This window comes from Enhydra lutris, unplaced genomic scaffold, assembly GCF_002288905.1.
Source record: "Enhydra lutris kenyoni isolate GAN:26980312 unplaced genomic scaffold, ASM228890v2 scaffoldscaffold13, whole genome shotgun sequence".
NCBI lineage: Eukaryota > Metazoa > Chordata > Mammalia > Carnivora > Mustelidae > Enhydra > Enhydra lutris.
In genome coordinates, this window is record NW_019154097.1 from 41,265,998 (window position 1) to 41,286,085 (window position 20,088).

Below are 20,088 nucleotides of genomic sequence, written 5' to 3' on the forward strand. Positions count from 1 at the left end.
ACATCTTTAAGGGCATAACAGCATTTCAGAGGACTGTGTTGTGCTTTACTTTGTTTTTTAGTTAGAAGTCTTTGTTGCCTCGTTGTGTAGGTTGATGACAGAACATCAGAACGTAATTCAGCGAAAGCAGTTCTGGGGCTGGCGAGATAATGTGATCTAAGTACTTAGATTTCTACACTAATTTAATTTAAGCGTCTGTTTTAGACTATCTGGATAAGTCAGTGGGGATCGTACGTTCTTCCGGTCACCTTCCATAAGCACGTTCTCAGTGGAGCTTTCTGGGACAGACTTAGAGCAGTGGGGTTAGGGTCTTGCTTCCTGACAAGTTCCTCGAGTACCTCTGTATGTTGTTCTTGTATATGATTTCACCACAGAGCCATGTTTTTGGCAGGCGTGCTTTATTTTCATCAGCGTTATGAATGTGGAAGCGTCTGACGAGGATGAATGCTTGAATGAAAGTCACCTCACCTCCACATAGAGATGGGCTTAGGGAATACCCAGCCATTTCTAGAAGGAGGTTCAGGCTGTTCGCTGGGGCATAGAGAACGTTGGCTTGAAAAGTCCAGGCCTATAATTTATTTTTCTAATATGAACAGATCCATTCATCTTAGATGGAGTGTCTAGAAAATTAATATATTTGTATTTTGCTCGAGCTAAAAAACTGCCTGTTTAAGTAACAATAGTTCGGATTTATCAGATTTATCCGTGGTAGCACAGGCCAGGCACTGTGTGAGTAGGAAGTCCTTCAGTTGTGTGATCTCAGTGTTGTTCTCTCCCTTCTCCCTCCCTGAAGACACAGAGAAACGAGGCTCCGCGCAGGAGTTTGTTTCAGGCCGTACAAGAGGTGGTGGAGACCTGAGCTCCGGCAGGCTGACTGAGCCAGCGGCCGGCACTTAGCCATGGCTTTGTGGTACCTGCCGCGGACCAGACTGTGAACTCCCAAGGGGAGAGCAGACACACACAGTTAATAGAGTGAGCACGTGGCAAGTGCTGGAACCCACTATTACAAAAGGGCCTTGAACAGTTTGGGATCTTTCTATCCAGACAATGGTTGGGGAGCTGCAACTTTTAAGGCATTTGGTCATAGTCTGTAAAGCTGGGGGGGGGGTCTTCTAAGCATTCATCAGGATTGGCAAAGTGGGGATATTTTTTCATGTGTTTGCACCTAAAATACATATATTTTTTCTTTCTGTTGGCTCTGAATTTGTCTTGACATCAGGAAAGCCACCATAATATTTATAAAAATAGTGCACCATTCTAGAAAAAGAGGTTGATATTCATATTTTATTTTTTTAAGATTTTATTTATTTATTTGACAAAGATCACAAGGAGGCAGAGAGGCAGACAGAGTGAGAGGGGGAAGCAGGCTCCCTGCTGAGCAGAGCCCAATGCCGGTCTTTATCCCAGGACCCTGAGATCACGACCTGAGCCAAAGGCAGAGGCTTAACCCACTGAGCCATCCAGGAGCCAAATATTCACACCTTAGAGTAAACTTTAGCTGATGATTTCACTGCTCTGTGTGTGTGTGTGTGTGTGTGTGTGTGTGTGTGTGTTTTAATATTTTATTATTTATTTGACCGAGAGAGAGCACACACAGGGGAAGCAGCAGCCAAAGGAGAGGGAGAAGCTGATTCCCCATTGAGCAGGGAACCTGATGCAGGGCTCAATCCCAGGACCCTGCGATCATGACCTGAGCCCAAGGCAGACATGTAATTGACTGAGTCACCCAGGTGCCCCAACACTACTGTGATATGGGATGAATTTAGGTTATGCTTTTGTTGTAATGCCATTGCAAGGTGTATGTGTTCTTAACTGTCATTCCGTTTCATTAGGAAGTGTATTGCACGAAAGTTGTACAGTTAAGTAAACCATTATTTTTTTTAAAGATTTTATTTATTTGTTTGACACATAGAGAAATCACAAGTAGGCAGAGAGGCAGGGGGGTGGGGGCGGGAAGCAGGCTCCCCGCTGAGCAGAGAGCGGGATGCGGGACTCAATCCCAGGACCCTGCGATCATGACCTGAGCCGAAGGGAGAGAGAGGCTTAACCCACTGAGCCACCCAGGCGCCTGAGTAAACCATTAGTTATTGTGCATTTTCATATGCAGCTATTTCAGGTAATTCCAGATTATTTTTTTGAAGTATTCTAATACAGTTCCTTTGGTATATTGTAAATTATGACCTAGCTTATGAAACTGCAGAATCAAGAACATCCTTATTCATCTTTAGTCAGTAAACAAGAGGTGGAAGTGTTGTTGCCTAAATGTAGTTATGTAACTTAGTGGTTCCTTAATTGCATTTCCATAGAGCTTTTGACATTGTTTTTTAAACATGTTCCTGAAAAATGACTTGGGCTAGTGACCACAGTTTTGAATAGGATATTACAAGAAGAATGCAAATAAAAAAAAAATGTGAAAACAAAAAACAGAATTGTATGCTGATGAGATAAAATGTCTAAAATCCATTGTAATTAGTGTCTCAGGAAGCAATATGTTTGGCTTCTACTTAGCCAAGTTGAGTTACATCTTTATTTGTATAAATTAAGTAGCCACTGCTATTGTAGTGTGGTAAGTGTAGGGTTTTTTTGTCTAGGCTTTCAAATGTTGTACAGTCATGGGCGGACACATCTTAAGTATCATTTACGAGGATTAATCAGATGGCAAAGTGCGTTCATACCCATATGCTAAAACTGCTCCATATTTAAGTTCTTTGAATAGCAACTGTATGTAAACACTGGTTTCTTCCAAGAGCCTGCTTTTGTTCTTGGACGTACTTGGGAACAAATTGCAGACACTTTTTGTCATTGTTGTTACCCACAAGGGGGTATAGGCTATTTATTTCAAGAAGAACTTTCCCATCCCTGCGTAGACCATCAAAAAAAAAAAAGAGGAGGAGAAATAAGAACTTTTGCTTTCTTAGTACGTAGGGCTAGTAATTGAATAAGTAAATTAGAAAATAAAAATCTCAACTTATTTCTTATTTTGTTTAAAGTAGTGCTTGAGAAATAAGCTAAGATTCTTTGACGTTTAAAGTTCTTAGATTCTAACAGAAAAACTGATCAGGAGGTTGGATTTTAGGCCCAGCCAGTTCCAGCCCCAAACACAACCACTAAGGGTTACGATGGTGAGTCTGCCATTTATGTAAGTGCAAAGATGTCGGTTTCATTCTTCAGTCAAAGCTTGAACTATATTTGGAGAAGAAGAATTAAGTGCTTTTTAAAAGATTTTTTTAAAAGACTTATTTATTTATTTGACAGAGATCACAAGCAGACAGAGAGGCAGGCGGGGCGGGGGGAAGCAGGCTTCCTGCTGAGCAGAGAGCCGGATGTGGAGCTCAGTCTAGGACCCTGACACCATGACCTGAGCCAAAGGCAGAGGCCCAACCCACTGAGCCACCCAGGCGCTCCTCTACTTATTATTTTAAGACCCACAAGAAATGATTGCTTTTTGAAATCAATATTTATGTGTATTTACTTACATGTTTACTGTTTCCATTACTTTTTGATCCTTCCTTATTTGTCTTTCTCTTTGGGATAGACAGATTTTTCTTTCCATTTGAAGAGTTCTCTCTCCTATTTCTTCTAATGCTAGTAGGCCCGTAATGAATTCTTTATAATTTTTATTTTTTACTTTTAGAGTGTGCATGAATGGTGGTGAGTGGGTTGGCAGGGGGGATAGTGTGGAGAGGCACAGAGGGAGAGAGAGAATCCCAAACAGGCTCAACGTGGAGCCTGACACAGGGCTTGATCTTACCACCTTGAGATCATGACCTGAGCGGAAATCTAGAGTCAGACGCTTAACTGACTGAGCCACCTAGGTGCCCCAATTCTGCCTTTATTTTTAAGGGGAACAATTATTAAACACCACATTCTAGGGGGGGGGCATTTTTTTTCCAGCACTTTCAATAGGTCATTCTGTTGTCTTAAGGCATTCATGATTTCTTTTGAAAATTTAGCTCTTAGTTTTATTGTCCCACTTATGAAAATAATGTGTTTCTTTTCCTCTAGCTACTTTCAAAAGTTTCTCTTTGTTTTTGATTATCAGCTGTTAAGTATGCTGTATCTCTGTGTTGTGTTTTCTGCTTTGGGGTTCACAGAATTTCTTGGATTTGTTAGTTGTCTTTTTATCAGTTTTAAAAATTTCATTAATATTGGTTCTTATTCATTCTTTCCTCTTCTTTTGAGGAACTTCAGTTATGTACTCCATAGACTTTTCCACAATGTCCCTGATTCTCTTTACACTCCCCACTGTATTTCCTATTAGTTTTTCCTTCTGCTTCAGTGTGGGTGTATTTTATTGACTTGGGTTCCAGTTCTAATCCTCTCTTCTGTTAGGTCTGGTCTACTTTTAAATCTACTTTTTGAATTCTTAGTTTTAGTTATACTTTTCAGGTCTAGCATTTCATTTCGATTTTTAGGGATTACAATTCTCATTTAAAATTCTTCATTTTTAAAATATGTTCTTTCCCCTTTTTCTCACCTATTTTTAATTTATTTTTCACTTTTAAATTAATTTAAATTTTAATTTTTTAAAAAAGATTTTATTTACTTAGATCACAAGTAGGCAGAGAGGCAGGCAGAGAGAGTGGGAAGCAGGCTCCCTGCTGAGCGGAGAGCCCGGCGGCGGCGTAGGGCTCGATCCCAGGATCCTGGGATCATGACCTGAGCTGAAGGCAGAGGCTTAACCCAGTGAGCCACACAGGTGCCCCTATTTTTCACCTTTTTTTAAAAAAAAATAGGGAATTTAAATAAGTATCTATTTAAAAGTCTTTCTGTTAACTTCATTGTCTGGATCATCTGAGCATCTCTTTCTATTGTCTTTTTTTTTTTCTTTTTGGTTTTTAATTATGTAAATGCTGGGTGTTGTGAATAAAATGAAGCTCCAGAGGGTACTCTTTTTGTTTTTCAGAGAGGAAATCTCTCCTCCCTTTTGAGTAGGGGCTTATCACCTAATCCTTTTAGGGACTGAGCTAATGGTGAAGTTGTGTTGCTGGATTGATAAGGCTTTGTTTCCCTCGGGTTTACCTTTACTACTATCAAGTAGTCATCCAAGGCTTCCTACTAGTAGGGTAGTGAATTCACAGGGGTCTCTTCCCCTGGTGGCATATATACTGTAATCTTTGTTTCTTGAGAATAGTGAGATTACTGAAAATTCCACTTTTTTTGATAACGATTTTATTGATTTGAGAGCGTGGGCGGGCGCAAGCACGTGAGCACAAGCAGCGGGAGAGGGCCAGAAAGAGAGGGAGAAGCAGACTCCCTGCTAAGCAGGGAGCCTGACCCACTCAGGTGCTCTATCTCAGGATCCTGGGGTCATGACCTGAGCCAAAGGCAGAAGAAGCTTAAACGACTGAGCCACCCAGGGCACCCCCCCCCACTTTTTTTAAAAAAGATTTTATTTTTAAGTAATCTCTACACCCAACATGGGGGTTGAACTTACAACCCCAAGATCAAGAGGTGTATGCTCCACCAACTGAGCCCACCAGGCGCCCCTGTAAATTCCACTCTAGATTTTCAGAGGTTTTCCATATGGTTTTGAAGCCCTCTCTTTGCAGCTGCAAAATTTGGTATATGTCTTTGGGCCTTGGTCGGGGGGAGGGGGAACCAGCCTTATGTTAAGCCCAGCTCTCTTTGACTCTGGTTAACTAGGATTTTGGCTCCTTGAGTCTTGCCTTTCCTCTTTCCCAAAAGCTCTTGTAGTTCTTCTGCCTAAAGTAAGTCTGTATTCTCATCATTTTGTCCCAGAATCATCGATACACTTGGGGCAAAAGTGACTGCAGAATGTCACTTTGTTTTTCCACAGTTTCTCTCTTTTTCCAGAATCCAGAGGCACCTAGATTCCTTTAGATTTTCTGATGCCTTTAAATAATGGATTTTAAACATGTATCTAGCTTTCCTTGTTCTCAGCAGGATTGTTGGTCGCCACAAACTACTCCATTGTATTTAGAAAAGAAGGTCTCCTACCAATGAGGAAGTCATGAGAAGAAATTGGTCTTCTAATAATTGTTGTGCTTACTTTATAATTCTAGTTCTCGAAGAGTAGTCCTTAGCCACATCATCTGGGAACTTGTTAGGAATGTGGATTCTCAGGCCCTGCCCCTGACCTCCTGAATCAGAAACTCTGGGTTGGGACCCAATACTCTGTGCTTTAATAAGTCCTCCATGTGATACTGATTGCATGGTAAAATTTGAGAATAACTGCTTCGTAAGATAGTTGTTTTGCTGTTTAAATTTCTACTTCTACCTTCACTGGGCCCTGGAGAGTGTATATGGGGAAAAAAATGAAAGAAAATGGTCTGTATAGGTATTTTTTAGTCTTCTGAATAAATAATTCAGTAAATTTAGGAAATGTGTGTTGATTAGTCAGTCTGTTCTGGGCACTGTGCTGTGTGTCTGTGAACATGGAATGGACATGTAAGCAAGCTTTTATAATAGAACATATTACAATAGCTGTATTTATAAAATCCTGTACGAATCAGAAAGAATTATTCTGTCAGTGGGAAAAGGGGAGTCAGATGTTATTTGAACGGGGTGGAATTTGAAGGCGGACTAACAGGAGGGTTTTCTAGGCTTGTTCATGAATACGATGACTGTGTAAGTTACTGTGCAGAGCAGGTCATTTTTGAGGACCCAAAGGGGTGCCTTTCTGCTAGGATAGCAGATGGAAGCCAGGACTGTTTTCATGAACTGGGATACGCGATTAACCAGTTTATAAAGAGCGAAGTGATGCTGCGAACCCGCAGTTCTGTGTTACCTTGTGGAAAACTCATTGCTTTCAACTATTTGTTTACAGTTACTGTTTATAATTCTTACTGGGTGATTTTTGTAGCTTTCCTAGGAGTGCTCCAAACAGACTAGCGCAGGATGACTTAAAGCTCTGCAAATTCATTCTTTCGTAGTTACGGAGGCTAGAAATCTGAAATCAGGGTGTCCACAGGGCCCATGTTCTCTCCGAAGGCTATAGGGAAGATGATTTCTGGCTGCCCTGTAGCTGCTTGGCTTGCTGCTGCATCATTCTGATTTCCACCTCTATGACCACGTGGCCTCTGTGTCTTTATACCTGGGTGCCTCTCAGGGCCTTTTTATAAGGATACCAGTTACTGGATTTAGGCCCCACCCTAATCAGTATGACCTCATTCTATAATTACATCTGCCTAGAGCTGATTTCCAAATCAGGTTTCTCCCGCAGTATTTAGTTCAGCCTGTCTTTTGGGGGGCCATAATTCAACCCACAACAGATGCTATGTTTTTTATTTTATTCTGTCTTAAGGTTTTATTTATTCGAGGGGGGAGATAGCAAGAGAGAGCATGAGTGGGGGAGAGGGGCAGAGGGAGAGGGAGAAGCAGGCTCCATGCTGAGCAGGGAGTGCAATGTGGGGCTTGATCCTGGGACCCCAGGAGCGTGACCTGAGCTGAAGGCAGATGTACAACCAACTGAGCCATTCAGGCACCCCAGGAGGGTATGGTTTTAGCAACTTTTGAAAGTTTCTGGAGTTTAATGGGATTATATTTTTATTATACACAGGAGACTTCTCAGTGGCTTAGAACATAATGTATTTCATTGAGCTGTCTAACGAATCTGAATAAATACATTTTCAATGGAGGCAGTTGCTTTCTGTAGTTCTCGTCTCAGAGGGGTGTGTGTGTCACTTTGTGCGGCTGCAGCTGGGTGAGGCCAAGGTGCCGGGGCTGCCGTGAAGCTGAAACTCTGAAACTACGGCGTGACTCCGAGGGAAACAAGCTGTTCACGGTTGAAACCACATAATGTGCTGCAGTTTGTTGCTCGTTTAAATGGAGTGAAGAGAGGGAATATCTGGTCATTTACTTTCCGAAGAAACTGACCCGTGGGAGGAGTGACTGCTTCCAGCGAAGGGAGGACGGAGCGTGGTAGGAAGTAGAGCAGAGTTTGTGTCATTAGCCTGGGGGACAGCAAGCTCAGGTTGGAGTCCTAATTGTACTTATCCGGAGAGGGTGCGACTTCAACTTCGCACAATGGAAGATTGTTGTCGGGAGCTCACTCCGTAAGAATGCTGCTCTGCTGGCTCTGCTCATTCCGCAGCAGAAACTCAGCATTATCTTCATGGGTTGATTTCGAAGTGGGCAGGCTAGTGTTTGGATACTTTGTTTTGTTAAATTTAACGTTGGAACTCTGCCACTGATTCTCAGTGTGATATATATATTTTTTAAGATTTATTTATTCATTTGTGAGAGAGAGAGTGCATGAGCCCAGGCAGGGGAGGGGCAGAGGGAGGTGGACCGGGAATCTCAGGCGTACGCCGGAGCCTGAGGCTGGGCTTGTCTCCCGACCCTGAGATCATGACCTGAGCCAAGTGAGAGTCTGATGCTGTACCCTGAGCCACCCAGGAGCCCCCTCAGTGTGATACTTACATTCATTTTGGAAGCAATGTAGTTAATAATATAAAAGTCAGTGAAATTTGGATATGGATTTTAAATATTGTCTGATTAAAACGGTGATAATGTCTTCATAATATAAAGTCAAGGACTAAAAGATAACATAAAAAAGAGCACCTGTAGGGGCGCCTGGGTGGCTCAGTGGGTTGAGCCTCTGCCTTCAGCTCAGGTCATGATCTCAGGGTCTAGGGATTGAGCCCCGCATCGGGTGCTCTGCTCAGCGGGGAGCCTGCTTCCTCCTCTCTCTCTCTGCCTGCCTCTCTGCCTACTTGTGATCTCTGTCAAATAAATAAATAAAATCTTAAAAAAAAATCATGACCTGGGCCAAAACCAAGATCAGACACTTAACTGATTGAACCACCCGGACATACCTCCTCTGGCCCTTGTTTTGGGGGGTACCTCAACCCAGATTGAATCCTAGTTCTGGAGCAGAATTCACAGGAATCTCAACTGTCTCAGAAATAGAGATAATTCTTACTCTGTCTTCCCTAATGTGAATGGGTCAATTGAATTATGCATTCTGTATGCCCAGGTTGCTCAGTAAAAGCGTATTTTTACTGAACTGATGTGCCCCTCTCACCTTCCTCCTGGGTGTAGTAACTTGCCTCTGGATTATGGCTTTACTAATGAGGGATAGGTCTTTTGGGGTGGGAAAGACAGAATCGAGTCTCAGGCAGTTGATCCCCTTGTGTTTTTCCCTAACTGAAGAGTATATGCTGCTTACATAGCTCTGATATCTAATCTAAGTGTGTTGAATGTACCTGCTTTGCCCCCCTGAAACAGAGCCATATCTAATCTAGGTGTGTTGAATGTACCTGCTTTGCCCCCCTGAAACAGAGCTATCATCACCACTGGGATAGCCTTTCAAATCATGGCATGTACTTTGGAGATTCACTTGCCCTCTTTGTTTTCCGTATTTAGAAATAGTCTGAGTGATATGCTTAACTGTCTGATACACATTGGTTCAATCATAAGTGTTATTTGAATTTTTAAGTGGAATTTTTAATAACTCCCTAACTTGAAATTACAGATTAACAGAAAATTGCAAAGATAATACAGAGAGATGCTGTAGTACGCTACCAGGTTGTCCCAGTGGCTGCATTTTACATAACCATAGTACAACATCAGAACCGAGAAATTGATTTCTGTACTGTGTGCATGTTTAGCAGTTCTGTGGCATTTTTCTTATCGTGTATGTAGATTCCTGTAACTACCACCATAGTCAAGATACAGAGCTATTCTGTTACCACTAAGATCTCCCTCATGCCACCCCTTTATAATCATAGCTTGTGTCAATAGTCCCTGAGACTGCCCCCAGCTTTGGTAATTTGATAGAAGGACTCACAGGACTGTTTGTTTTTAATTTTATTTATTTACTTGACAGAGACACATTTATTTATTTATAAATAAGATAAAATTTATTTATTTGGAGGATACCGGGCATGAGCTTCCAAGTCATTTTCCAGCGGAGACGTTACACGGGGTGTGTTTAATCCCCCAGCAACAAATTGTAGCAACATATGTGAGATGTTTTCTGTTCGGGGAAACACTTAAGCTTTGAATTCCAGGGTTTTTATTGAAGGTTGGTCAGACAAGCACGGCTGCCTCCAGGACCGACCACAGTTAATGCAACTCCAGACCCCCCATAAAGACAGCAGGTGTTCGCTGTACATCACTGTTTGCCTGAGCTATCGAAACAAGTTGGAATAGTGCGGCCTGAAGCTCCACACGTACAGAGCACAAGGACACTCCCAAGACCTCCATTCCCCTAGAAGCTGACCAAGAGCCAGTCACATAATAAGCAGGCCCTTCTGAGAATGTGCATAATTGTTTTTTAGCAATTTATTCTGCGTGGTTAACTCTTTCCTTTCCCTCCCTTGTTAGACATGTATAGGATGGAGAGAAGCAGTGCTGGGCCAGTGTGGAGGTGAGGGTGGGGAGGTTGGAGAGGTGCTACTTGAGATAGAGTTGCCGGGGGAGGCCTTTCTGGAAGCATGACGTGGAAGCTGCGGTCTTCGTATTAGAAGTATTCCCCGTGCGAACAGCAGGGCGCACAGCATTCTAGACACTGGAACACAAGGCAAAGGCCCCCAAGAAGACTAATGGAAAGGAGGCTTGTGTTAGTTTTCTGTCGTTGCCATAACATACTGCCATAAATTTAGCGGCCTGGAAGAACACCCGTTTATTATCCCTAAGTTCTGTGAGTGAGGACTCTTGGCTCGCTCCAGTTGGGTACTCTGTTAAGGATCTCCAGAGGTCAGAATTAAGGAGTCAGCCACCCTGGGCTCTTACCTAGAGGCTGTGGAGAAAATCTGCTTCCAGACACACTCATGCTGGTAGAATTGAGTCCATGCAATTATGGCACTGAGGTCTTCATTTCTTTGCTGGCTGTCTGCGAGGGGTTATTCACAGCTTCCAGAAGCCACCCACATTCTTGGCTTATAGTCTGTCCACCATCGAAGCTGATAGTTCTTTGAATCTGACTTCCCACTCTGCCTTCCTTCCTGATTTTGACAGGTATACCTTGTTTCCTTGCACTTTGCTTCATTGAGTTTGACAAATACTGCATTTTTTTTTTAAATTGAAGGTGTAAGTCAGTCCTGCACTGAACAAATCTTTTGGCACCATTTTTCCAACAGCATTTGCTCACTTTGTGTTTCTGTGTCGTAAGATCTGGTAATACTTGAATACTTCAAATGATTTCATTATTACTTGTTACGGTATCTGTGGTCTGTGATTAGAACTCGCTGAAAGCTCAGATGGTGGTTAGTAGGTTTTAGCGATAAAGGTTTTCTTTTTTTTTTTTTTTTAGCAATAAAGTATTTTTAATTGAAGATGTACTTTTTTTTTTAGACATAATACTATTAAACACCTGATAGACTACAGTATAGTGTAAACCTAACATTTACATACATTGGGAAACCAAAACATTTATTTGACTCACTTTATTGCGACATTTGCTTTATTATAGTCTGGGACCCAACCTACAATATCTCCAAAATATGCTTGTAATTAATTAATTAATTAATTAATTTTTAAGATGTTATTCGTTTTTGAGAGAGAGACAGAGACAGAGGGAGCACAAGCAGGGGCAGAGGGAGAGGGAGAAGCAGAATCATTCAGCTGGGAGCGCGACCTGGGGCTTGATTCCAGGACCTGGAGATCATGACCCAGGCCAAAGGCAGATGCTTAACCATCTTAGCCACCCAGATCCCCCTATACCTGTATTTTAAGAACAGCTTTATTAGGTACAGCATTTCCATGTCACAGAACTCAGCTATTTAAAGGTCAAACAATTCAGTGGCAACCATCATGACAGCCAACTTTAAAATACTTTCATTATCTTCATTATCTCAAAAGAAAGACCTCATACTCTTTAGCTGTTTCCTTTATTCCCATTCTCCCCACCACCACCACCACCACCCGCCCCTTAGTCCTAAGCAACTGCTCAGCTGCTTTCTGTCTATAGATTTACCTTCATAGATTCTGGACATTCATATGAAGGGAGTCATATAAGATGTGTTCTTTTATCATTGACTTCTTTAACTTAGCATAATGTTTTCAAGGTTGATCTTGTGGCATATACCGATACTTAATTTCTTTTTATGACCAATAAAATCCATTGTATGGATATACTACAATTGTTTATCCATTTGTCAGTTGGTGGACTTTTTTGGGGGGTTATTTCCACCTTTTGGCCATTGTGGATAATGTTGTTAAAAACGTTTGTTACCAGGGTTCCTGGGTGGCTCAGCCCATTAAGCGTCTGCCTTCAGCTCAGGTCATGATGTTAGTTAGGGTCCTGGGATCGAGCCCCACGTTGGTCTCCCTGCTTCTCCCTCTCCCTCTGCCCGACCTCTTCTGCCATGCTTACATTTGATAAAGTCACATTTGCCTATTTTTCCTTTTGTTGCTTACCTTACTTTTGGTGTCATATCCAAGAAATTTTTGCCAAATCTGATGTCATGGAGTTTTTTCCTTATGTTTTCTTCTAGGAGTTTTATAGGTTCATGTGTCACATTTAGGTTTTTAATCTAATATAAGTCCTTTCTTTTTTTTTTTTTTAAGATTTTATTTATTTATTTGACAGACAGAGATCACAAGTAGGCAGAGAGGCAGGCAGAGAGAGAGGAAGAAGCAGGCTCCCTGCTGAGCAGAGAGCCCGATGCGGGGCTCAATCCCTGGACCCTGGGATCATGACCTGAGCCGAAGGCAGAGGCCTTAACCCACTGAGCCACCCAGGCGCCCCAATATATAAGTCCTTTCTTAAAGTGTTCTTTATATCATTGAGAAGGAAATAAGAAGTGTTTTCTTTAGTATGACTGTGTCAGGACCAGCCTTCCTCCCTTCTTCCCTTCCTTCCTTCCAGATTTTAAGTAATCCCTACACCCAGTGTGGGGCTCAAAACCACAACCCCGAGATCAAGATCTCATGCTTCACCAGGCGAGCCACCCAGGTACCCCAGGAACTTGTTCTATTTAAACTCTTTTTCCCTCCCTCTCAGCCTGCCTGCCTCCCTCATAGCTTGAAGATTGTGGACACATTTTTGTTCATTGCTGTGCTGATAGAAGAATGATAGTGACTTCATTTGCAACATCACCTTCTTATTTATTTGATTAGCAGGAAGAAGATGAGCCTTAAGTCTGAACGCCGAGGGATTCATGTCGATCAGTCCGAGCTCCTGTGCAAGAAAGGATGTGGTTACTATGGCAACCCTGCTTGGCAGGGTTTCTGCTCCAAGTGCTGGAGGGAAGAGTACCACAAAGCAAGGCAGAAGCAGATTCAGGAGGACTGGGAACTGGCAGAGCGGTAAAAGGACTAAAGAGGGGTGTTTAACTGGGAAACGGTTGGATGTGCAGTTCCGCCACTGTCAGAATCCACTTTTCTCTCCTCTTGCGAGCTATCAGCACGTCAGCTTAATACTAAGAGAAACGAATTTTTTTACCCTTTTCTTCTCAGTCAGTATTTAATGAATAGCTTTCAGTTATTTATTTATTTTCGTCTTTGTCCCGTAATTACTTATGTTTAGAGTGCGTTAGTCTGAGTTCTCTCATGTAGATAATAGGCTTCTGGGACTGGAGGAATGCAAAACACATACTTAATAGTGCAGGTTAACTGTGGCTATATCTGGGGTGTCCCTAGCACAGTCCTCGGCACGTGGCTCTCACCAAACATCCTTTTCCTCATTCTTGTAATGTAGATAGCGTGGCATCTAACATGGTGATAAACACACTGGTGGAAACTTGTTGATTTGTATACATGGCCCTTGCATTTTGGAAGTTTAACCTTTTCTTTAAAATGGGGTTTGTTAGTGAAAAGTGGTTTATGTTACCCAGAGGACTGTGGTAGAAGATGGAATGGCTGGTGAGCACAGGGATGGATAAAACACCACGCATGATGTTAATCTTTTGCCAGAACATCCTAGAAACAGTAAAACTTCTCCATAAAAGAAAGTCAGACTGAACTCAGACAACTTTTGTTAGTTTTTATGTGTGTCTAATCAGCCGTGTGTGTGTTGAGTGACCACTTCGCTAGCCTTCGTGGTGAACTCAGAATGACAGTGCACGCCCACTGCTGTCAGCGACTCTGGGTCAGAGACCGCAGATGTAGACAAGGAACATTGCCTGTTTCACCTGGTTTCAGTAGAGGTCGGTAGGCATGAATTCCCTTAGCTTTCTCCCCTCTCCACGGCAAAATGCACTACTATCTTTATGTTAATTCGGTTTTGTCTGAGAGAGGGGCGTGTCCCAGTTCAGCGCTCAGCCCAGCACTTCTGCCTGTGACTTCCTTGCTGTTTCTTACTCCTTCCATCTGTGACCTTGCAGTGCTGTGTCTCAGATTTGAGCCAGCTTGAGAATCACCTGGAAAGCTTATAAAAAGAGGCATCCTTGGACCTCTCCTCAGAGTCTCTGACTTGAGGAGGGTGGGAGTGAACTCTGAGAATTTGCATTTCTAACAAGTTCCCAGGTGATGCTGCTGGCTATCACTGAGCAGTAGGTAGGACTTCCTCAGCTCAGAGAAGTCCTTAGAATTTCACCCTTTTTTAGTTTCCTGGTCTTTATTTTCTCTCACTTAAATCTTTGTATAAAGATTTAATTAATTAATTATTGCTCCTCAGGTTATAACATAGCTCCCTGCAGTATTTTTCTGAAGCACAGATCTCCTAATGGTAATTTATTGGATTTATGGCCATTCTTGGTTCACCACCGCCCTGTGAAATGTAGGGTTCTAACGGACTGGCATTCGGGCTTTCTTACCATCTGGTCACACCATCAGTAACTTCACTAATTTAGTCTGCAGAAGAAACCACAGGCCTTCACGTTTGTCGTTCCCTCTCCCTGGAATGTCCTTCACTCAGGGGAACCTTGTTCATCTCTTCAGATCAGCCTGTCATATTCCATCACGGGGAGAAGGGAGGGAAGAAGTGAAACAAGGTGGGACCGGGGAGGGAGAGAAACCATAAGAGACTCGATCTCAGGAAACAAACTGAGGGTTGCTGGAGGTGGGGGGTGAGAGGGATGGGGTGGCGGGGCTATGGACATGGGGGAGGATATGTGCTGTGGTGAGTGCTGTGAATGTGAGCCTGACAATTCACAGACCTGTACCCCTGGAGCAAATAATAGATCATATGTTAATAAATTTTTTAAAAAAGATAAACCTAAATGTCACCATTGTAAAACCTCGGACTTCTCTAGCAGATTAAGTTGTTCTTCCCTATGTTCTCGTAGCAGTTGGGTTTCCCTTTCTACGGTAGGGGCTGTCACGTTATATGGTAATTACTTACTCTCTCTCCTTTTCAGCCTTGAGATTGTTAGTGGAAAGTAGAGTTTAGTTATTTTATGTAACCTTAGTTACATTTAGTTACAGTTGCTAAATGAATATCCACGGAGAAGGTCCCTTTTGAATCGTGTATGGGACAGTTTCATATCAGACACCTCAGACCTGCTTGGTGTGTTTAGCCTCCAGTTTTAAAACTTCTAGACCCTCCTGCAGTTCAGATACAAGGAACATGGAGGCTGTCTGGCTGGTTCTCAGTCCTCTCTTGAATTGCAGACTTCAGCGGGAGGAGGAAGAAGCCTTTGCCAGCAGCCACAGCAGCCAAGGGGCCCAGTCCCTCACATTTTCCAAGTTTGAAGAAAAGAAAACCAATGAGAAGACCCGCAAAGTGACCACAGTAAAGAAATTCTTCAGTGCTTCGTCCAGGGTTGGATCAAAAAAGGGTAATTTTCTGATCTTTTTTTCCTCTGTGCTCAAGTGAGATGCAGAGTAGACCCACAGTGCATGTGGGCTCTGCTTTTCAATTTCTGTAAGCATCCAGGACATACCAACCCAGATTTGAACCTGAAATGGGGTTTAAGGATCAGATAATACATAAAACCAAAAGTCATCTTTAGTTGGAGGACATTGTGTGTTGGAGAAGCTTGTTCATTACTCTGTGGGACTACAAAAATGTAATTTTGTTTATAAAATACATTACCATCCAAATGTATATCTTTTTGGATGTTTTTATTTTTTTGTGCCTTTAATTTTTGGATTCTGGTCTATTCTCCTTGTATAATATCCTTACTAAACGTCCCTTATCGGAAAGGACTGTCTCTGGGCTTAAAGTAGGTAAACGAGGTTTTCTGAGCGCTTGAGGGACAGCTTGCGTCATGAAGACCTACATAGAGAACACACAGGAAGAGGCTTGCTTTGGGCTTCTGGAGGGTGGAAGTAAGCCATGTAGGTATTTTCTAGCATGTGGATTTGTCTGTGCATTATCTCTTTCATCTGCTTCTTAAATGCTCAATACCCGTGAAAGGACTGTCACTCACGTTACATGTGTTCTGTGGGTCATTGGAGGGCAGCGGACGCGGCCTGGCTGTAAGTGAAGACGGTCTGTTGGGAGGACTTCGTCTTCGTGGTGATCAGTGTTGGTTATCGGAGCTCGGCAGGAGATTTGAAATGGTAGTGGAGACCGTGGCAAGAGATGGTCTCCCCCTCGAACCCCACCACCTGAGGGACTTGTCAGGAGGTTCTTTGTTTTGTTTCTGTATTTGAGTAACAGTATCACACCTTAAGATCCTTGCTGGCCTTTCAGATTGAATGGCTCATGTTTTGTTTTGGTTTGTTAGAAGGAAAGGTTGCTTATTACCCAAAACACAGCCCTTCTCTTTAATAAAAGCAAACCTTTTGTTGTTGTTGTTAAGATTTTATTTATTAATTTGTCACAGAGAGAGAGGCAAATGTCTGAGCAGGGGGAGCAGCTGCAGAGGGGGTACGCAGGCTCCCTGCTGAACAAGGAGCCTGGTGTGGGCTCGATCCCAGGGCCTTGGGATCATGACCTGAGCTGAAGGCAGCCACTTAACTGACTGAGCCACCCAGGTGTCCCAATAAAAGCAAACCTTGGAATAATCTTTTTGTTCACATAATTAATTTGGCGTTGTCTCTCGGTTGGCTGTCATTCATGGTGGTTTTCTCTACTGTAATTAGAAAGGGAATAATTAGTACCTGTTAGAGATTAAATTAAGGATAAATTTGGCTCATGGTTATTTATTAGGAGGTAGGTAGGGGGGTGCATAAGCTTTGGAGTCCCCTTGTTTTGAGTCTCAGTTCTGTGGTTTACTAGCCGATGTGACCTTGAGCAAGCTAATCTCTTTAAGCTCTGTCCTGAGAAGATAGTAATAGCCGCTGGAGGTACGTCTTAAGAATCAAATGAGGCGATGCAGTTAAAAAGAGTTCAGCAACAATACCTGACAGATATGTCTCCGGTAAATGTTAGGGAGAAAAATACGGGTTGTTTTTCTGGTAGAATAAGCTGTGGTAGTACGGAGCGCAGCGGTATTAAAGCTGCTCCTTCCTAGTAAGCTTAAATTCTGTGTCTTGCTTTGGGAAAGTCTCATTAACCTTATGAAATTATGATATACAGGGAAATGGTCAAATATGGTGAAATATGAAACAGTAAATAAGCTAAAAACCAGTGGCTCTGCTTCTTTAAAGTAACAGACTCAAGGTCATAGTGTAAGTTGGTGTATTAGAACTCAGGTCTCCTAACTCCTGGTTCCTTTTTTTTCCACTATATCCCTTGATCTCTAGTAAGGGGTGTGTGTGTGTGTGTGTGTGTGTGTGTGTAACTGTATCTGTGTCTATGTCTGTGGAAAGATGGTGAGGTCTCTGTTCTTAAGTGCATAATAGTTATGTACATTCGGTGACTGTCCTTGGTACTTCTAAAAAATGGTGTCCTAAGAGTGTCTGTGCAATGTGCATTATTTATGAAAGATCCGTACTTTAAAAGTTCTAAGTTGTTTTTATTTTTAAAAATTGTATTGGTATACTTCTTAGCTTCTTTTCTTTTCAAATGGTCGATTATTACCTGGGATTTTTAATCCTTAGTTGGCTTTGTTCTACAGAAAGCATAGGAAGATAAAGACCTCAAAGTACTGAAAAAAACTGATGTGTGTGTGTTAGACAAGAAGACCCTATTTGATGTTTGTAGCCTGCTTATGCAACTTTGCCAGGTGAACTTTGCATTTCAGGCTGATTATTTGGTCTTTGCCTGTGGATAAAGTTAGCCTATACTAAATGTGGTTTTCATTTATTGAGTCTCAGCTAAAATAGGCCTTTTGTGTTCTGTATTCTCTGCTTCATTAATACATGATGCTTTCACTCTTGATATTTTTCTTGCTTCTGTCGGTGGTATGGAAGAAAGCTCTTACACCAGGGCAGGTCGGTGGTAAACAGAACATAAATTTAGCCTTCTAAGGAGTTTGAAGAATATTTAATACCTTGTTAAGACTGGATGCCCTTCAGAGAAGGTTAATGGAATAGCTTGATTCTGAGTAAACTCGGAGAGTCTACTCACAGTTTTTAAATTTCCAAAGTAAGGTTGGGTGAGCTAGTGTAGCTCCCAGAGCAAGTCGTGGTTGGCCAAGTTGGAATACTCGTGCGTACATTTTGAAAACCCTTTCCCTTTATAGCTCAAGTAGACCGTTGCCGACCTGAGCAGACTCTTCCGCACATCTGAAGGCAGGGCAGGCATTACGTGAAGGCAGTGCTTGTGGGAGGGATAGCTTTTCTGTTTTTAGAATTAAAATACCAGGGACGTCTGGGTGGCTCAGTTGGTTGGACGACTGCCTTCGGCTCAGGTCATGATCCTGGAGTCCCGGGATCGAGTCCCGCGTCGGACTCCCGGCTCCGCAGGGAGTCTGCTTCTCTCTCTGACCTTCTCCTCGCTCATGCTCTCTCTCACTGTCTCTCTCTCAAATAAATAAAAATCTTTAAAAAAAAAAAAAAAAAAAAGAATTAAAATACCAATTTTTCCACCCAGACCTTAGATTCTAAATACTAGTCCTCACCAAAGTGAACTCAAGGGTTCCTTGGAGAAAAGACTGATTCAGGGGCTGGAGCAGGAAAAGAAGGACGTCCCAAAATCCGGGGACATGTCGAAGACCCAGAAGTCAGCTTCTGTGGATTTCTACTGGCCAAATTTGAGTATTGAGTAAGGACGATAAGTGGAGTGTAACTGATGGAGTAGAACAGTGCGTTAGTCCTTTCAACTAATAAAATAGATAAATGAGTAAATAAAGGAGAAGAGAAGGCTTTTTTTTTTTTTTTTTTTTAAAGATTTGTTTGTTTATTTGAGAGAGCGTGCTCCAGAGTGCAGGTGGGGAAGGAGAAGGGACAGCGGGAAAGGGACAGAGAACAAGCAGACTCCCCGCTGAGCACGGCTGTGGATATGGACCGGATGCAGATGCAGGGCTGGATCTCATGACCTGAGCTCATAATCTGAGCTGAAATCAGGACACTTAACTGACTGAGCCACCCAGGAGCCCGGAGAAAGCTTTTTTCCTCTGCCATAGAATGTTGACTAATAAATAGGAAAGGAGTAAGGGGGTATGAAATCAGCATTTTGCAGTAGTCATAGTAAGAATTGACTCAGACAGATTCCATCAGTGGATGCTAAATCTGGGGTGAGAGGAGAGAGTTTCCTGAGGAACAAATTGTGAACATGATCTCAAATTAACCCCCGCAGCTAATTAATTGATTACACATAGAGAAATGGTGACCATGTAATTGTGGGAAATGGACATTATGTGCCTCTAGATATGATACTCTGAGAAGAACATACCATGAATTATGACCTATTCAAGCTAAAAACTTATAACCCAAATCCAGTCATGAGGAAACAGCAGAAAAACCCAAATTGAGGGGTATTCAATAAAATGACTTGCCTGTAGTCTTTAGAATTGTCAGTACGATGAAAACACGGGAAGGCTGAGAGTCCTCAGAGGTTAAAGGAGACTAAGTACGCTTGACCACCAAGTGAAGACATGACCCTCTGGTTGAATCCTGTGTGAGAAAAACACACACCTTTTCCAGGAACAATAGCACAGTGATGTAAAAGCATGTTCTCGTTACTAGGAACCATGCGTATTAAGGGCTAAAGAGCATGATACATACAATTTACCTGAAACAATTCAGAAAAAAATAATACTGATGAGCAAAGTGTTACAATTTTGTGAATCTGAGTGAGGGGTATAAAGAAATTATTTTTTTAAAGATTTACTTTTTATTTAAAAGATTTCGTGTATTTATTTTACAGAAAGAGAGAGAGACAGAGAGGGAACACAGCAGGGGGAATGGGAGAGGAAGAAGCAGGCTTCCCGCTGAGCAGGGAACGTGATGTTGGGCTCAGTCCCA

The 20,088-nt window shown here is 42.4% G+C and overlaps 1 protein-coding gene across 5 annotated transcripts in view; it reads left to right on the forward strand.

The window, feature by feature from the left end:
- The window catches only part of LOC111145654 (RAB guanine nucleotide exchange factor 1), a 54,051-nt gene that overhangs the window by 2,484 nt on the left and 31,479 nt on the right, over window positions 1–20,088 (forward strand). For 2 of the 5 annotated variants that reach the window (XM_022500727.1, XM_022500728.1), the window contains exons 2-3: window positions 13,030–13,218; window positions 15,463–15,629. In XM_022500727.1, coding sequence (XP_022356435.1) covers window positions 13,040–13,218; window positions 15,463–15,629 — 346 coding nt within the window. In that variant the 5' untranslated portion in view covers window positions 13,030–13,039. Of the gene's footprint in view, window positions 1–12,840; window positions 12,866–13,029; window positions 13,219–15,462; window positions 15,630–20,088 lie in introns of those variants that run through there. The other 3 variants (XM_022500723.1, XM_022500725.1, XM_022500726.1) reach the window with 3 other exon arrangements.